This window comes from Echiichthys vipera, assembly GCF_963691815.1.
Source record: "Echiichthys vipera genome assembly, chromosome: 13".
Classification (NCBI taxonomy): domain Eukaryota; kingdom Metazoa; phylum Chordata; class Actinopteri; order Perciformes; family Trachinidae; genus Echiichthys; species Echiichthys vipera.
The window spans coordinates 29,847,972-29,867,495 of record NC_139838.1 but is presented as its reverse complement, the minus strand read 5'-3'; the positions used below and the strand labels follow the sequence as shown (position 1 = coordinate 29,867,495).

Sequence of the window (19,524 nt, the reverse complement as noted above, 5' to 3'; positions counted from 1 at the left end):
AGACATTGTCCATGATCACCAGCAGTTTTGCATCCTGTGCTCCTCCACCTCCTCCAGGTTGACAAGCTTAGAGCCGACAACAGACCTGGCCTTCCTAATGAGTGTGTTTAGTCTGTTTGCGTCTTTTGCTTTGATGCCTGCACCCCAGGACACCACAGCGAAGAAGATGATGATCGCGACAACAGCCGTCTCAGGCCCTTCTTGTAGACTGCCTGGCTGTTTGCGGTCCACTCCAGTTTATTGTCCAGAACAACACCCGGGTACTTGTAGAAGTCCACAATGTTGATGTCCGTCCCACCAATACAGACTGGAGAGGGCGGGGGCTTGTTCCTCCTAAAGTCCACCACCATCTCTTTCGTCTTCGCCACATTCAGCTGCAGGTGGTTCTCCTCACACCATTTGACAAAATTACCGACCAGGTCCCTGTACACATCCTCCCTTCCACTCTCAACACGCCCCACAATGGCCGTGTCATCAGAGAATTTCTGCAGATGACACGACTTAGTGCGGAGAAGGCGCTGGAGAAGTCGAAGAACATGACGCGGACAGCAGTCGACAAGAACTGCAAGAACCCGAGCCCAACTGCTCCTTTTCTATTAAACTGAAATGTCCCTTTAAGAATTGTTTCTTAACAATTCCCTGTACAGGTCCCTGTACTCATCCTCCCTCCCACCCTCTACACCTCACAATGGCAGAGTCATCAGAGAATTTCTGGACAGCGGTGTTGGGTCTATCCAGGGAGGAGTAGGCTTCCTGTAGCAGGTAGATGAGTGCATCATCAACCCCAACATGGGGCTGATATGCTAATTGTAGGGGGTCCTTTGATGGGCACACTAGGGGTCTGAGGTGTGCAAGAACCAGCCTCTCCATGACCGTCATAATGTGAGAGGTCAGTGCAATCGGCCTGTAGTCATCCAGTGCCACAGGATGTCCTTTTTTGGGCACTGGAACAAGGCAGGATGTTTTCTTTTCATTTGAAGGTGGAGGCTCAGGTTAAAGAGGTGCAGGAGAACTCTGCAGAGCTGGCCGGCACAGGCCTTCAGCACTCGATGCGGTCCGGTCAATCAGCTTTCCTCTGACTGAGCCTCTCCAGCTCTCTTCTCACCTGGCTGGCTGTGATGTTAAGTCCAGACTGGGGGGTGGGAGGTAGTGCAGAGTGGTGACTGCTGCAGAAGTTTGTAGGCAGCAGTGGGGGAAGTGCGAGGGTCCTGGGGGAGGGGTGTGTGAGACAGTCTGTAGTCGGAGCCAGCAGGGAGGTAGGGGGTGGGGGAGCAGGAGGTTTGAGGAACCTGGTGTCTGCTGCGGGGGTTGGTTGTTGCGCTGCTGTGGAGTTGTATTTATCCCTTACATTAGCATACAGGAGATCAATTGTCCTGCTGTTTCTGGTGGGACAGTCTACAACCTGGTGAAAAACAGCCAAAGTAGATTCCAAATTTGCATGATTAAAGTCCCCAGAGATGATTATAAATGCCTCAGGGTGCTGTGTCTGCAGCCCTGCAGTCACTGAGTGAATCTTGTCAGAGGCAATGGCTGCGTCCCCTCTGGGAGGGATGTAAACACAGACGGTGATCACGTGACTGAACTCACTCAGCAGGTAATTTGGCCGCAAGCTAACATTTAGAAGCTCGAAGTCCTGGCAACATGGGACTTTCTTTACGGAGATTTGCCTTGGGTTACACAAGCGGTTGTCACATACATGATGAGTCCTCTACCTTTTGCTTTTTCTGCACGCTTCTATGGCTCTGTCGGCTCTCACGACAGTGAATTCCAGCAGGTCCTCGTTAGCATCCGGTACGAGGTGGATTAGCTTTGTCTCTGTTAAGGTGAACAAGCTGCTCTCACAGTAGATCCGCTGGTTGACAAGCGCGGAGAGCTATTCGATCTTGTTCGGCAGCAAGTTCACATTCCCTGTGAATCGATGGCTTGTAGCGCCTCCGATTCTCCGGTCGCTGGGCCTTTAGTTTCGCCTTGACCTTGCAGCCCCTCGGTCAAATTTTCCTACCAATGACTTGTTTTTGTTCAGGTAGTATAAACAATTGGTTTTACATTTAAGTCATACCTCCTTTGTGTATTTGGGCTGACATTTCCACTGTGACTCTATAACTTTTGTCATGGAAGCTCCTGGCTGGCTCCCATAAATGAGACAAAAACAATAGTTGATGGTTTCACACAAAAGCCATCACAGTATGCAGACAGAACATTCTCATTGCAGCTCATGTGTCAACCTGTCTCTGTTTCAAACAGATGAACACACACTGTTCACTCCTCATCAGCATGGAATCTTAGTTGTCCTCATTGTGTGTTTCCTGTTTCCTGCAGACGTCCAGCAGCTGTCGGTGGTTAAAGAAGAGGTTCCCCCTGAGCAGCAGGAGTGCAGCTCCCGTCTGGACCAGGAGGACCCAGAGCCCCCACACATTAAAGAGGAACAGGAGGAACCGTGGAGCAGTGAGGAGGGAGAGCAGCTTCGAGGGCTGGAGGAGACTGAAAACTTCACATTCACTCCTGTCCCTGTGAAGAGTGAAGATGATGAAGAGAAACCTCAGTCCTCACAGATGGAGACAGACGCTGATGGAGAGGACTGTGGAGGACCAGGACCAGACAGGAACCCTCATGCAGATACACATTTAACGCCAGAAACTGGAGACTCTTCTGAGACTGATGACAGTGATTATTGGAGAGTTCCCAGTGAATCTCAGTCGGCTCTGAAACCAAACAAAGTCTTTGTGAGCGATGAGGGATGTCACACTGGCCTGAAGCCTTTCAGCTGTCCAGTTTGTAAGAGGTGTTTTAAATATAGAGCAGCTTTTGTGAAACACAAGAGACTCCACAGAAGAGAGAAAGTGTCAATTACCTTTGTTAGTGACACACATTTAACACCAGAGATTGAAGACAAGACTGGAGACTCTTCTGAACCTGAAACTGATGACAGTGCTGACTGGAAGGAGACAAGAGAACCTCAGTCAGGTTCAAAGTCTCTGAAAGATGATGAAATTCCTGTCAGTGATTCAAGATCTAAAGAGAAACTATTTAAGTGCTCTGAGTGTGGGAAAAGATTTGGCATCAAGACAAATCTGAGGCGGCACATGATAAGTCATACAGGAGAGAAACCTCACAACTGTTCAGTCTGTAAGAAATCGTTTGGACAGAAGGGAGATTTAAAGATACACATGAGAACTCATACAGGAGAGAAACCTTACAGCTGTTCAGTCTGTAAGAAATCCTTTGGACAGAAGGGAAATCTGAAGATACACATGAGAACTCATACAGGAGAGAAACCTCACAGCTGTTCAGTCTGTAAGAAATCCTTTGGACAGAAGGGATATTTAAAGATACACATGATGGCTCATGCAGGAGAGAAACCTTACAGCTGTTCAGTCTGTAAGAAATCCTTTGCACTGAAGGGAAGTTTGAAGATACACATGATAACTCATACAGGAGAAAAACCGTTCAGCTGTTCAGTCTGTCAGAAATCCTTTGAACTGAAGGGAATTTTAAAGATACACATGAGAACTCATACAGGAGAGAAACCTTACAGCTGTTCAGTCTGTAAGAAATCCTTTGGTCTGAAGGGACATTTGAAGATACACATGAGAACTCATACAGGAGAGAAACCTTACAGCTGTTCAGTCTGTAAGAAATCATTTGGACAGAAGGGACATTTCAAGATACACATGAGAACTCATACAGGCGAGAAACCTTACAGCTGTTCAGTCTGTAAGAAGTCCTTTGGACCGAAGGGAAATTTGACGATACACATGAGAACTCATACAGGAGAGAAACCTTACAGCTGTTCAGTCTGTAAGAAGTCCTTTGGACTGAAGGGAATTTTAAAGAAACACATGAGAACTCATACAGGAGAGAAACCTTACAGCTGTTCCATTTGTGAAAAGTCTTTTGGACAGACGGGACATTTGAAGACACACATGAGAACTCATACAGGAGAAAAACCTTACAGCTGTTCCATTTGAAAGAGTCTTTTGGACAGACGGGATATTTGAAGAAACACATGAGAACTCATACAGGAGAGAAACCTTTCAGCTGCAGTGTTTGTCACAAAAGTTTTGCCTGGCGTGATCAGGTGAAAGACCATAAATGTGTTGGTCATTAGTCCTTAAAGCTTTATTAGAGTCAAACTTAGGAGAACAGAGAGGCAGAGCCTCTTTTTCAGAAGAATTTCCAGGAACAAAAATTGGTCTTATAATTGTGCCAATCCAGTATTTGACCTTATATGTCCGTCTCTAACACACAAATGTTGAGATGAATTACAAACTTTCCTAAAGATAAAGTCGTACATTTTCCTGTGAGACTTTTATGATTATCTGAATGTCTGATGTATCTGGTTGTAATTCTTTGTTGTTGTATGATGCAACTGATGATGATTTGTAACTTTTAGATTTTTCTTCTTGATGAATGTTTTGAAACAACGGTGTAAGTTTATGATGATTCTGTCCGTTCAGCTCTTGTGATGCTGCCGACTGCTGTTGACTTTCAGGAGAAACTTGTTCTGAACTGAGACTCTGAAGAAAAAGTTTTCTGTATAAATTTTATTAAATACGTGTTTTCTTTAAAACAAACCAAAAGAAAGTCTGATTGTGATTCTTGTTCAAAGGTGTCTGAAGCAATGAATGTTGATACATACTGTTTAAATGCAAACCCCCTCTTTGACCTCATGCACATTATTGCCAATGCCAAACATGCCTGCACTTGTCATTTCTCTGCTACTGGGTCCTGGTCCTGCTCATCAGTGTTCTCGCTAACCTTGTAAGGTCTTTCCACTCAGGAAGATGTCAGTTCATTTGCTCCAACTGTTTTTTCATTTTTATCACCACCATCGTTTTTTCAATTCAACATTTTCAGTTTTCTCTGTGTAAATTCAGAGGGACGTAATTGCCCGGGCAGAGGGTTGTTAGGGAAGAATTTATTATGATTCCAGAAAAGAAAAGAAAATGCCAGAGTCCCATATGTCTGATACTGAAGTCAAGTCGTCAACACAAAGTAGTGTGTGAAGCTGTCTCAATTCTGAGGCTCAAACAGGTAGCGGGTAGCTGCAGGTAGCCACCCTTAATTGATTTTTCGCTCCATTAATCCTGGGTCATGTCACGGTGGTGGTGCAACAGCAGGGACGTCTCCCTTCAGCTAACACTAGGACCCTTGCTTTCCCCTTGCCTGGTCCTTCCTTCTTAGCCATAGCCCGAAGCTTCTCTACTCAGCCTCCTCAGCCAGGTCTTTCAGAGCCTTTCTGAGTTTAGGGCCCGTGCATGGTTTCATGAAGCGCCGGTTGGATTCTCCCAAGAACCCCGTACAGACAACTTTCACCAGGTAGCTGACAGCTGACCACCCAGCCGCTCTGCATTCGGCTATGAGGTCGAGATACCGGTCTTTTTCCTCTCGAAGGCTGCTTCCATTCCATCTTCCCACGGGACAGTGAGTCAGCTAAGATTACTGCCCGGGCTTTGGCAGACTAGAGAATGATGTCCGATCAAAGGTTAGTTCTGGTGATCTCTGCTGGAAACCTTAGCTACCTTAGGTCCACTCTCAGGTTCCACTCGTGACTGCCTTACAGGGCTGATCTCTGTTGCTGCATGATGTTGGAGGCCCCTCTTTCCTCTCTGACGACGTAGTTCGGCGGCCTTGATGTTGATGATAGGCGCTCCTTGGCTGCTTCAGCCCAACAGACCTTCAGGATCTCCTCCTAGCTTCTGCAGGACTCGGTCATGGCGCCTGTACCGACCCTGGGACAGTCCGGTTTACAGCTTGACAGGACAGCTTGTGCTGCACGCTCGGACTTGGGGCATTGCAGAGTTGGCAGCCTTTCTCTGAGCCATACCACAGACAGAGGTTGCTGGGGCTTGGGAGGGTGTCATAGGTGGACCTTATGAGGAAACTCAGCCTGGCTTGAAGGGATCTTTCACTTGTTGGCCCAATCTATGGTCCTGCTTATTACTCCTTCCGAGGCCGTCCAACAAGGAGTTGGTGTTGTCTAAGAGCTTTGATCAGATAGCTCTCCTTCTCTGTCTTGACCACCTCAGAAATCCCTAGCTCTTTCCTCTCCTTCCTTGTGGCTTTGGACCACATCTTTGGGGAAGTCCCCCACCCCAGGCAAGTTCTCCCTGACAGTAACCTGCCAACGATCTCTTGGTGTTTTTAGCCTGCTGGTAGCCTGGTCAACAGCCAGCTCTGCCCTCCACTTGCGACCTGTTCGGACTGGGACTTTTGTGTTCCACACAGATGGGTCCGAGTCTCTCAGCTCTAGGACGACCCTCGCCTTCTCCTGTCTGTAGCCCAACAGGAAAGACTTCATAGCAGTTGAAATGCATTCCTCCCAAACAGGCGGATGCTGAAGAGGCTGGAAGGAAGTGACGTGAGTGTTATTACGCCTGAATCGCGTGTCATCGCACCATTTACATTGATTTTCAATATTGCTCAATTTGCGTCATTCGCGTTTGCAACTGAAGGGGGATAAGGTGTGGGAGACACAGAGAGGGCTCATAGAGTTTCTAGGTAACACTGGTTTGTTTTAAAGGATATCAGTGGCGAGTGCTCTCAGACTCAAGGGAGGCTCAGCTCCCCTATAATGTCACCAAAAAAAAAAAAGTGGTGATATACGTCCTGCTGTGTGTACATTTCATTGACTAAATACGCTTCATCTTTTGTTAAGAATCAGCTACTTATCACAGGAAACCAGAGCAACTTCCTTCTCCTTCATCCCCACAGCTCCACAGCGCTTTACACAGTCAGACGCTCGACTTCTACTGACTTCAATGGGGAAGCGTAGAGCAGGTTGTTCCACTGCAGCCAAACTAGACGCTCACTGGATAAATGCTGGGCTTTGTCCCGCCCATCGGACGCTTAGCATCTCTGGGGGTCTATGGGGCAGTGGGCTGGCCCGGACGATAGGCTTCTGCATGATGATTGGATGAGCTGTCTGAGGTGGGATCCTTTTTTGATTGACAGTTAAATGAGCGAATCAGCGATCTTGAAGAATAAACATCCAGCGGAGCATTTTCAAAGTTTTTCATGCCGTTGTTCTGAACTGATCCAGAGACTTTACCGATCCCCAGAAACTTTGTCTTTGTTAAAAATGACTAGCGTTGTGTTTGGTGACTCTGTTCTGTCACTCTGCCGTTTCTCCCCCTGTCACCATCACCATCACTCACAGGCGCTCACACTTCACAGGAGCCTGGGGCAGCAGCTCCAGCTGGGCCAAGGCCGTTTAAGCAGCTCTGCTGCCATTGAGAGGACACTGGTCAAGTCCTGGGAAAAGACGCCGAGTTGGGACGAAGGTCACAGATCATTTTCTTATAAGTAACGGAGGGAAGATTTACATCGAAATAAACAATATATATATATATCATTTTTTCTGCTTTGTTTTGTTTTGTGTCATTATTATTATAATATAAGATCATTTAATGTAAAACTATAGGCTACTAGATCCTGTCCTACATACTCCAGTTCAGTAGGTGGCGGTATGCTCCTTACAGCTGGTTTACAATCCGCCAAATAATGCGAAGAAGAAGAAGACGCCGCCGCCCCGGAAGCTGTGTTCTTTACAAAACGTCATACTGCGATCAAGATGGCGTCCAGCAAAGACGTGTGTGAGCAGAGTCCGTTGTTGTGTTTAGAAAGTGTGTGTGAGATCCAGCAGCACTGATCATCACCGCCTCTGGATAATCCTGTCTGAATGAACTTGGTGCTCTTCACCTTTTATTCTGAAGGTTTCACCTCTGACTCATCTCTCGGTAGATCCAGAGATATCCGAGTTAGCTTAGCGTGCTAGCTGTGAGTTAGCACAATGAGTAAAGTCCAAAGGGTGAGAGCGTTGGTGAAGCAGCGCCTCACTTTGGCTGCTGAAGAGATATTTGGGCTCTTTGAAAGAACGATAGCAGAGTACGAGGAGGAACTTTGTCGTTCAAAAGAGGAGAAGGAGCGACAACAGAAGCTACTGGACGCTGTTTCCGACCCTCAGCTGCGGCTCCACACAGCAGGTTTGCTCCCTTCACAATAAAGAGCATCTCAATCTGTTTACTGTTACAGACTAGAACCGCCATTCATGATCTGTGTGTGAGCGAGACACGGCGTATACTACATCCGGATTTCAAAATAAAAGTGATGTGATTTTATTAAACTTGATGTAGCGAAGTGTGATGAGCTCCTTTTTAACCCTGGTGGTGTCAGCAGGGAGGACATCGTCACTGATCTTTTGCATGTATAAATATACGTATAATACAGTATCAGGCAAAATGTTCTGCACTTTGTCCTCAGTGTAATTGGAAGATCAATCATGTTAAACGCTGGGCTTGACTGATATCAGATTTTTGTGACTCATCATCATCACTCACTCATCTTCAACCGCTTATCCGGGATCGGGTCGCAGGGGAAGCAGCTCGAGCAGGGGACCCCAAACTTCCCTTTCCCGAGCCACATTAACCAGCTCTAACTGGGGGATCCCCAGGCGTTTCTAAGCCGGTGTGGAGATCTAATCTCTCCACCTGGTCCCGGGTCTTCCCCGAGGCCTCCTCACAGCTGGCTGTGCCTGGAACACCTCCCTAAGGAGGCGCCCAGGGTTCATCCTTACTAGATTCCCAAACCACCTCAACTGGCTCCTTTCAACGCAAAGGAGCAGCGGCTCTACTCTGAGTTCCTCACGGATGCTGAACTTCTCCCCCTCTCTCTAAGGGAGACTCCAGCCCCCCTCCTGAGGAAACCCATTTCGGCCGCTCTCCCCAGCGACCTCGTTCTTTGGGTCCTGACCCAGCTTTCATGACCACAGGTGAGGGCAGGAACGAAGATTGACCGGTAGATCCAGAGCTTTGCCTTCCTCAGCTCTCTTTTCGTCACATCTGTAAGGTAGAGCGACTGGAGTACCGCCCACGTTGCTCCAATTCTCCGGCCAAACTCAAGCTCCATCGTCCCCTCTTGTGAACAAGATCTGGAGGTACTTGAACTCCTTCACTTTGGGTAAGGTCTCACCGGTTTCCTGCTGAGAGCCATGGCCTCAGATTTCGTGGTGCAGATCCTCATCACAGCCGTTTCACACTCGGCTGCGAAAATGTCGCCTCTTCAGTAGAATCTAGTCCGGATGTGGCGCGTCTAGGTATTGGTGGTGGTTCTAATTCTGTACCTGATCCACTATGGACTACATGCGTGGAAACAGCAGTGAAACCCCCCTTTTCATTTTCCTAAATACAATAAAGCCTTCACAAATGTCCGAATGGGTTTCAGGCTGCTTTCATACTTTACCTTAAATGTCTGACTTGACACCACAACAGGAAGAGGAGCAGGAAAGAGAGGAGGGGTCTCTGAGCTGGGGACCGTAAATCCCCCTTAACTGTGAATCCGTGAGGCTGATTTGGTTGTTTTCCAGCTGAGCAGATGTCTGAGGCGGTTTCAATCCCCATGATGAAGTGTGTTTCTACATTTATAAGACCTCACTAGCTCTAATAATAATACAAGTAATTTATGGATCTATTGTAATTAATATTAGTAGAAAATGGTCTGATAAGAGCACAGACCTCCACCAGGTCTGGGTCATTTGTCTTGTAGTTCATCGCTGCAACCACCGCCTCGCTCTTTAGTTCTGCCACGAGCCGAGTTATTAGGACGAGAGCAGCTCGCTGTAAAGGGAACATGCCGCTGTCCGGCCGCACGCCACAGTTTAGAGGCATGCCAGATTTTTTAAAGTGAATAAATAAATTGTATTTTAACTTTTTTATTTCTCTAAAGATAATTTTTTGGCAGTTTTTCAAGCCTTTATTATAGAGGAGAGACAGGAAATGGGGTGAGAGAGAGGGGGAGACGAGCAGCAAAGGGCCGCAGGTCGGAGTCGAACCTGCGGCTGCTGCCTCGAGGACCCTTAAAAAACCTTTGTGTAAGTGTTTAAGTTTTCCGCCATGGTATCATTTCAGTAATGTATCAAGATGTTTTAAGCAGGGTTTTAATGGCTAAGCCTAAAACTTGAAGCCACTGAGGGGCAGCTAGGCGGGCGCACCTGTTGCAAAGGTACACCGCTCTCCGTAGAGTTTAAAAATAATACAGTCCAACTTCAGCCGTTGCAGTTTATTGGTGATTTATTTCTCACCGTACCAATAATCCAAGTGTCCGTTTGGTTTGCATACAAACCATGAGCAGCGCACTGTTGCATTCAATCGCAGTCAAAAACAATAAAGCTCCTCCCATCAGAAACACACACCTGTTACCTGTCTGAAGGTTTGTGTCTAAATACATGTGACCCCAAACACACCAGTGACACCTAGTGGACGATTTGTTTCCACACACCATACTTGACAGTGGCTCCTACACAGGTATCGTACCAAAGTCACAAAGGACTAGTATTGTGAAAACACTAGTCCTTTGTGTATTTGGGCTGACATTTGGAGAGTGACGCTAAAACTTTTGTCATGGAAGCTCCTGGCTGGCTCCCATAAATGAAACAAAAACAATAGTGATGGTTTCACACAAAAGCCATCACAGTATGCAGACAGAACATTCTCAGTGCAGCTCATGTGTCGACCTGTCTCTGTTTCAAACAGATGAACACACACTGTTCACTCCTCATCAGCATGGAATCTTAGTTTTCCTCAGTGTGTGTTTCCTGTTTCCTGCAGACGTCCAGCAGCTGTCGGTGGTTAAAGAAGAGGTTCCCCCTGAGCAGCAGGAGTGCAGCTCCAGTCTGGACCAGGAGGACCCAGAGCCCCCACACATTAAAGAGGAACAGGAGGAACTGTGGAGCAGTCAGGAGGGAGAGCAGCTTCAAGGGCTGGAGGAGGCTGATATCACCAAGTTCACATTCACTCCTGTCCCTGTGAAGAGTGAAGATGATGAAGTTAAACCTCAGTCCTCACAGATGGAGACAGAAGCTGATGGAGAGGACTGTGGAGGACCAGAACCAGAACCAGACAGGGACTCACATCCAGATACACATTTTACACCAGAGACTGAAGACAAGACTGGAGACTCTTCTGAAACTGATGACAGTGCTGATTGGAAGGGGTCAAGAGAAGCTCAGTCAGGTTCAAACTCTCTGGAAGACGATGGACTTCCTGTCAGTGATTCAAGACGTAAGAAACTATTTAAGTGCTCCGAGTGTGGAAAAATATTTAGCTCCAAGGCAAATCTGAAGACACACATGATAACTCATACAGGAGAAAAACCTTTCGGTTGTTCAGTCTGCAAGAAATATTTTAGACAGAAGGGAACTTTAAAGATACACATGAGAACTCATACAGGAGAGAAACAGTACAGCTGTTCAATCTGTAAGAAATGTTTTGGAATGAAGGCATATTTGAAGAGACACATGAGAACTCATACAGGAGAAAAACCTTACAGCTGTTCAGTTTGTGAGAAATCTTTTCCATATACTGAAAGTTTAAAGACCCACATGAGAACTCACACAGGAGAAAAACCTTTCAGCTGCAGTGTTTGTCACAAAAGATTTGTTTGGCGTTATCAGGTCAAAGACCATAAATGTGTTGGTCATTAATCCTCAAAGCTTCATTAGAGTCAAACTGAGGAGAACAGAGAGGCAGAGGCTCTTTATCAGAAGGATTTCCAGGAACAAAAAACGGTCTTATATTTGTGCCAATCCAGTATTTGACCTTAAATGTCCCTCTCTAACCCACAAATGTTGAGATGAATTACAAACTTCCCTAAAGATAAAGTCAAACATTTTCCTGAGAGACTTTAAAGTTTTATAAAAAGACATTTTTTTATGATTATCTGTTTGTAATTCTTTGTTTTTGTATGATGCAACTGATGATGATTTGTAACTTTTAGATTATTTGAGTTTTTCTTCTTGATGAATGTTTTGAAACAACGGTGTAAGTTTATGATGATTCTTTCCGTTCAGCTCTTGTGATGCTGCCGACTGCTGTTGACTTTCAGGAGAAACTTGTTCTGAACTGAGACTCTGAAGAAAAAGTTTTCTGTACAAACTTTATTAAATACGTGTTTTCTTTAAAATAAACCAAAAGAATGTTCGCTTGCTTTTCTTGTTATAAAGCGTCTGAAACAATGATTGATAATAATTAAGAATCAAGAAAATTACAACTTCAGGATTTCGCTGGATTTCCCGCCACTTCGGCTCTGGAAAATATTGTGTTTAACACAGTTTATCGTTTTTATATTTTTATTCATATCACTCATACCCAGCTTTTATTGTATTTATTTTTTCAAAACATGGACCGTAGCTTTTAACCATTGGGCCAGCGGTTGCCTCTGATCACACTGGAGAAATAAAACATGGAAGTTTTAAAGAACTTCTTTAACTTAGTGGGATCTAAAAGCAGCTGGTGAAGTGGGCTGCCTGCCCAGGAGTGAACAAAACAACCACTGCATAAACGCACGGCCCAACACAGGAGAGCTAACTCCTCAGGCCTGGACTCTGTTGCCCACTCACATCTCAAGGAGAAAGCCCACTCCTTTGATTACAACAATGTCCACATCCTGGACACAGAGGACAGATGGTTTGAAAGAGGAGGAAAAGAAGCATCTATGCAAAAGTAGAAAAACCATCGCTAACCAGAGGAGGAGGTCAGAGACTCCACTTATCTCCAGTTTACAATGCTGCCCTTTCATCCCTTCATCCAACAATCCAACCTCAATGAGTTAGTTAGACCAGTCCCATCCTGGTTCTGGTCCCAGCCTGGTCAGTTGTGTATATGAGCTGAAGAAGCCTCTTGGATGAGAGGTGAAACGTCTTCCTGACAAAGAACCAAGTCCAGTTGCTTTGTACTGAATGTTAAAAAAAAGTGAAAATAGGGAGTAACGGCGTCACAATTACCCAGAGTTCAAACAATAATAATAATATTCTAAATGAGTACTTTGTACTTTGAGTACATTTTGATGTTAATACATTTTTTAAAAAACTTTTTTTAGAGTAACATTTTGATTAAAACAGTATTTTTACACGTTACTACTTTAACTTCAGTAAAAGTTTTTCCAGCACTGAGTTTGTAGATAAATGTTTAAGTTTACGGTTAAATGCATGTTATTCTTTAATATTTTATATCCGTTGTCTTCCTTTGTGTGGTTTTCTCAGGACATAGATTTAACTTTTCTAGACTTTTATTTTGAACCTCAAAAACGCACCTGCCCCGGAAGCAGTATTCTTTACTGCGGCTAACTTCACACTGCGTTCAAGATGGCGTCCGGCACAGACGTGTGTGAGCGGTAGTTGTGTTTAGAAAGTGTGTGTGAGCTCCAGCAGCACTGATCATCACCGCCTCTGTGTGTCTAGATAATCCTGTCTGAATGAACTTTGTGCTCTTCACCTTTTATTCTGAAGGTTTCACCTCTGACTCATCTCCCGGTAGATCCAGAGATATCAGAGCTAGCTTAGCATGCTAGCTGTGAGTTAGCAACGGGGCGCTAGTCATAGGGAGAGTTTGGTTTTTGTGACGGAGTGTGGGTGGAGGAAAAGAGTGAAGTCCAAACGCAGAGAGCTTGGTTTGTGAAGCAGCGACTAACTTTGGCTGCTTTGTGACGCAGCGAGGCCTCGTTGCGTCTCCGCGGGTTTTTCAGGCCTCTCGTCCTCATTCTTGTGACTGTGTGACGTGTTTGGAGGCAATGAGTCATTCATGACGCAGCTGCATCCGTTTGGTTCATGAAGTTTCGATTTCTCCATCGCGATAGCAGAGCACGAGGAGGAGCGACAACAGAAGCTACTGGACGCTGTTTCCGACCCTCAGCTGCGGCTCCACAGAGCAGGTTTGTCCCCTTCACAACAAACAACACCCCGCACTGTTTACTAACCACCATTCATGATCTGGTTGTGAGCGGAGACACGGCGAATAATACATCCGGATTTCAAAATAAAAGTGACAAGATTCAAGAAAACTTTATTTATCCCAGGCGGTATTTAAAGGTAAGGCAGACATTGCACAATGACAAAAAGGAAAGAAAAGAGTGACTTAGAATAGATCATGGGTGTCAAACTGATCCAGTAAAGGGCCGTGTGGCTGCAGGTTTTCATTCCAACCAATCAAAAACACACCTGGTTCAACAAATCAACTGTGTGAAGACAGTTCAGGTGATTGAGTAAGTCGAGTCAGGTGTGTTCTTGATTGGTTGGAATGAAAACCTGCAGCCACACGGCCCTTTACTGGATCCGTTTGACACCCATGGAATAGATGAATAAGTTATGAACCTAACAATAAAAAACAAAAAGACAACCAATATGTACAGTACACGTTAAACAGGTGCAAATGTGATGCAAAGTATGCATGTATGAGGTTCACAGCCAGGTTAGAGTGGTATGTGCAAATGTAAGGTGTGTGGGCATGGGGGGTTAGTACGAGTGTATGTGGAACGCAAGTGTTTGTGTGGGGGTATCGAATGAATTACACCATCCTGCCCCACCCGAAGAAGGGAAGGTGGAGGAGGATGTTGTCTACATGCTAGGATGATATATAGGCCTTCATAGCATCCGCGTCTAGGGCCATCCCCAGGTATATGACCTGTCGGATGGGTATAGGCACTCTTTGGGAAATTCACCATCAGGCCCAGCTGGGCCATGTGCAAGAGTAGCAGAGCCATATCCTGGGCCACCTGAGACGGGTGGTGCACAACCCTGGTGTATACCCTTAGAGAGAGGCTAAAGGGAAGTACCCTGAACTGAAAATGCCAGCTGCGCAAGACAGAGCGTAGGAAGTGTCGGTGGTGCAGTGCAATTGGCATGTGGAAGTGTTGGCTGATAAAATAACAAATCACAATAGTAATATGCAGTATACAGATCAAGGAGAAAATGAAATGTGTTCTTGCAGTTTACTTATTTTCTTATTCTCAGACAAACCAAAGACTGAACGTCAGTCCACAGCTACAGAAAAGAGAGTTTGATATTAACAATGCAAACAAATCTGATCAATAAGAGCTGACTGATTCACTGATTCTGACTGATTCGTCCGTCTGTCCACCTCAAGGTGTAATCATCAGTCTACAGCTTGAGCGCTGGAGTGGAAGTAAGTAAGCCAGCTAGAATATTCTCAGTGGACTCTTTTCAGTGCAGTACAGTACATGTAACAAAATATCAAACAGGGATGAATATGCACACTGTTACACCCCTAGGGAGCATGAAATCACAGTTTTCCTCTATGTGTGTTTCCTTCTGTCCTGCAGATGTCCAGCAGCTGTCGTTGGTTTAAGAAGAGTTTCCCACTGAGCAGCAAGAGTGGAGCTCCAGTCTAGACATGGAGGACCCAGAACCCCCACACATTAAAGAGGAACAGGAGGATCTCTGGACCAATCAGGAGGGAGAGCAGCTTCAAGGTCTGGAGGAGACTAATCCCAAGTTCTCATTCACTCCTTTCCCTGTGAAGAGTGAAGAAGAAGATGAACTGAAACCTCAGTCCTCACAGCTTCAACCAAGACAAACTGAACAGATGGAAACAGAATCTGATGGAGAGGACTGGGGAGGACCAGAACCAGTTAGGAACTCAGATCCAGATAGACCAGAACCAGATTCTGATGATGAGCCCGGAGACTCTTCTGATCCTGAGACTGATAACAGTGATGGATGGAGGGAAACAAAAGAACCTCAGTCAGGTTTAAACTCTCAAGAAAATTATGAAGTTCCTGTCAATGATTGGAGATGTCCTGTTGGTGAGAAACCATTTAGCTGTTCTGAGTGTGAGAAAAGATTTGACACCAAGACACTTCTGAAGAGACACATGAGAACTCACACAGGGGAAAGACCTTTCAGCTGCACTTTCTGTAGTAAAACATTTGTACGAAATGAACATTTAGAGAGGCATATGAGCATCCACACAGGAGAGAAACCTTTCAGCTGCCCCGTTTGTAATAAAGGATTCACATGGAAAGTACAGCTAAAGGGACACATGAGATCTCATACTGGAGAAAAACCAACCAACCAAGCATCTTGTGCACAGAGTGGAAATTTAGCGACGCACATGAGAAGCCACACAGGTTTGTTTTCTCCTGTTGCGTGGGTGTGTCAGAGGTGGTATCCAGTCAGCGGCCACATGCATGCAAACTTGTCAGGACATATCAAGTTTATACCTGAGGTTGTCGTGTGAATGCTTAGCATGGCTGTCATAGTTAAGGTTAGTGTAGCCAGATAACCACAAGGTAGTGGTCTGATGTGGTCTGATGTCATCAGGATCGAGATGTTTTGTTTTCATAAGAACAAATATTTCACAAACCTGAGAGAGGGTTTGAGACATTTTTATTGTATTTTAATGTAGAAATATTCTGTCTTAAGTGAACCTTTAAGCAGACGTCAGAGGAGGTTCATAATCAGCTTTCAGACAAACAAGACGAAAAAGTCAGAGCAGACAAAGTTACTGAACCACAGTCCTCCAGTTTAATCTGAACCTTTATTTACCTGCAGAAGTTTGTTTACAGTTCATCAGCTGAACTTCCTGAACACATTCAGAAAAAGTTCTATCACAACATTAATAGTTATTTGTCTGAATCGCTTCTTTTCCATTCATGAGGATACAAACTACATCTGATGTTTGCACTAATTATTGTTTCATTCGGTCCTGCAGACGTCCAGCAGCTGTCGGTGGTTAAAGAAGAGGTTCCCACTGAGCAGCAGGAGTGCAGCTCCAGTCTGGACCAGGAGAACCCAGAACCCCCACACATTAAAGAGGAACAGGAGGAACTCTGGATCAGTCAGGAGGGAGAGCACCTTCAAGGTCTGGAGGAGGCTGATATCATCAAGTTCACATTCTCTCCAGCCTCTGTAAAGAGGGAAGAAGATAATGAAGAGGCAGCTCAGTCCTCACAGCTTCAACAAAGACAAACTGAACAGATGGAAGCAGAAGCAGTTGGAGAGGAATGTGGAGGACCAGAACCAGTTAGAAACCCAGATCCAGAAAGACGTCCAGAACCTGAGAAACCATTTAGCTGTTCTGAGTGTGGGAAAAGATTTGGCACCAAGACACTTCTGAAGAGACACATGAGAACTCACACAGGGGAACGACCTTTCACCTGCTCTTTTTGTTGTAAAACATTTGCACGGAATGAACATTTAGAGAAGCACATGAGCATCCACACAGGAGAGAGACCCTTCAGCTGTTCCGTTTGTTATAAAGGATTTACGCGAACGGAATATCTGAAGACACACATGAGCGTCCACTCAGGAGAGAAACCTTTCAGCTGCTCAGTTTGTGATAAAGGATTCACACGGAATGCACAGCTTAAGTCTCATATGAGCATCCATACAGGAGAGAAACTATTCAGCTGCTCAGTTTGTTATAAAGGATTTACGCGAACGGAATACCTGAAGACACATATGAACATCCACTTAGGAGAGAAACCTTTCTCCTGCTCCGTGTGTGATAAAGGATTCACATGGAAATCTCAGCTAAAGGGACACATGAGAACTCATACTGGAGAAAAAACAACCATCCAAGCATCTTGTGCACAGAGTGTAAATATAGCGACGCACATGAGAAGCCACACAGGTTTGTTTCCTCCTGTTAGGTGGGTGTGTCAGAGGTGGTATCCAGTCAGCGGCAACATGCATGTAAACTTGTCAGGGCTGAACACATCAAGTTTATACTCATCGTCGTTGTGTCAACTCTTGGCATGACTGTGATTGTAAGGGTTAATGTAGCCAGATAACCACAAGATAGTGATGTGATCTGGTCTAATGTTAAGTTAAACTAACTTTAAGTAAGTCTTCAAGCAGACGTCAGACGAGGTTCATACTCAGCTTTCAAACAAAGAAGAAGAAAAAGATAGAGTAGACAAACTTACTGAACCACAGTCCTCCATTTTAATCTGAACCTTTATTCACCTGCAGAAGTTTGTTTACAGTTCATCAGCTGAACTTCCTGAACACATTCAGAAAAAGTTTGATCACATTATTAATGTTTTTTGTCTGAATCGCTTCTTTTCCATTCATGAGGATACAAACTACATCTGGTGTTTGCACTAATTATTGTTTCATTCGGTCCTGCAGACGTCCAGCAGCTGTCGGTGGTTAAAGTAGAGGTTCCCACTGAGCAGCAGGGGTGCAGCTCCAGTCTGGACCAGGAGGACCCAGAACCCCCACACATCAAAGAGGAACAGGAGGAACTGTGGACCAGCCAGGAGGGAGAGCACCTTCAAGGTCTGGAGGAGGCTGATATCATCAAGTTCACATTCTTTCCAGCCTCTGTAAAGAGTGAAGAAGAAGAAGATGAAGAGGCAGCTCAGTCCTCACATCTTCAACAAAGACAAACTGAACAGATGGAAGCAGAAGCAGTTGGAGAGGACGGTGATGGACAAGAACCAGTAAGAAACTCTGATCCAAATAGACCAGAACCAGATAGTGATGATGAGCCTGGATACGCGTCTGATCATGAGACTGAAAACAGTGATGATTGGAAGGAGACAAAAGAACCTCAGTCTGGTTTAAACACTCGAGAAAGTGATGAAGTTCCTGTCGATGATGGGAGATGTCATGTTGGTGAGAAATCATTTAGCTGTTCGGAGTGTGGGAAACAATTTGGTTTGAAGAAAAATCTGAAGACACACATGACAATCCACACGGGAGAGAAACCTTTCAGCTGCACAGTCTGTGAGAAATCTTTTGGACAGAAAATACATTTAGAGAGACACGTGAACAGCCACACAGGAAAGAAACATTTCACCTGCTCAGTTTGTGATAAAGGATTCACACGAGCAGAAAGTGTGAAGACTCACATGAGAAGCCACACTGGAGAGAAACCTTTCAGCTGCCCAGTTTGTAATAAAGGATTTACGTGGAAGTGTGATCTGAAGCCACACATGAGAATCCATACAGGAGAGAAACCGTTTAGTTGCTCAGTCTGTGAGAAATCTTTTGCACAGAGAGTTCAGTTAACAACACACATGAGAAGCCACACGGGAGAGAAACCGTTCAGCTGCTCTGTCTGTAATAAATCTTTTGTACAGAGGGTTCAGTTATCGACACACATGAGATGCCACACGGGAGAGAAACCGTTCAGCTGCTCAGTTTGCAGTAAAAGATTCTCTCTCAAGCAAAACCTAGTTTGTCACCTGAGAACTCACATAGATGAGACAGCTGATGAAGAGGATTGAAGAGGACCAGAGTTAGCCAGGAACTCAGATCCAGATGGAAATTAACTGATGATAAGACTGGACACTTTTGTCTCATTTCAACGATCACGGAAAACATGTAGACATAATAGTCAGAATCAGACATTTAAATAAGAAATAAATTCTGCAAAGTACAAAGAAAAAAGTCTGACAGTTATACAGTGCTGTCAAAGTTCCCCTCTTTGAAAACCTTGACTTCTCTATCCTTGGACATTGTAAAATATTACATATCCAACTATTATGAGTACAAACATGTTTCCGTTAATTGAGAATGTTACATCTGGTGAGCAGGGTGGTAAATGCCAGGACATGTTGTGTAGTAATGGTCAGATTTTTGGACGGAGGAAGCCCAAAAAGAGCAGCCAGGGGATCGTGTCCCAAATTAGTGTTGAGAGTTTGAGGGTTTGAAATATATCAGACCAAAATTCAGAAAGCTTTGGGCACGTCCAGAACATGTGTGCGTGGTCAGCTGGGGACTGC

The 19,524-nt window shown here is 45.1% G+C and overlaps 2 protein-coding genes across 2 annotated transcripts; both read left to right on the top strand.

The window, feature by feature from the left end:
• Positions 1-13,387: 13,387 nt before the first annotated feature.
• On the top strand, positions 13,388-17,049 carry LOC310955439 (uncharacterized protein; the record flags this gene model as incomplete). Its single annotated transcript, XM_083925256.1, has 4 exons — positions 13,388-13,704; positions 15,112-15,918; positions 16,503-16,872; positions 16,992-17,049. Exons 2-4 carry the CDS (start codon positions 15,183-15,185, stop codon positions 17,047-17,049), a joined length of 1,164 nt encoding a protein of 387 aa, XP_083781382.1. The 5' UTR covers positions 13,388-13,704; positions 15,112-15,182.
• A 29-nt stretch (positions 17,050-17,078) lies between these two features.
• LOC310956066 (uncharacterized protein) lies at positions 17,079-19,125 on the top strand. The gene is made up of 2 exons (XM_083926184.1): positions 17,079-17,423; positions 17,924-19,125. Exons 1-2 carry the CDS (start codon positions 17,084-17,086, stop codon positions 19,024-19,026), a joined length of 1,443 nt encoding a protein of 480 aa, XP_083782310.1. The 5' UTR covers positions 17,079-17,083; the 3' UTR covers positions 19,027-19,125.
• The last annotated feature ends 399 nt before the right edge of the window (positions 19,126-19,524 follow it).

Coding starts and splice junctions, on each gene's coding strand:
- LOC310956066 (XM_083926184.1), top strand. CDS start 17,084: ATGAGCGTCCACTCAGGAGAGAAACCTTTCAGCTGCTCAGTTTGTGAT. Junction 17,424..17,923: donor GCACATGAGAAGCCACACAG/GTTTGTTTCCTC, acceptor TCGGTCCTGCAG/ACGTCCAGCAGCTGTCGGTG.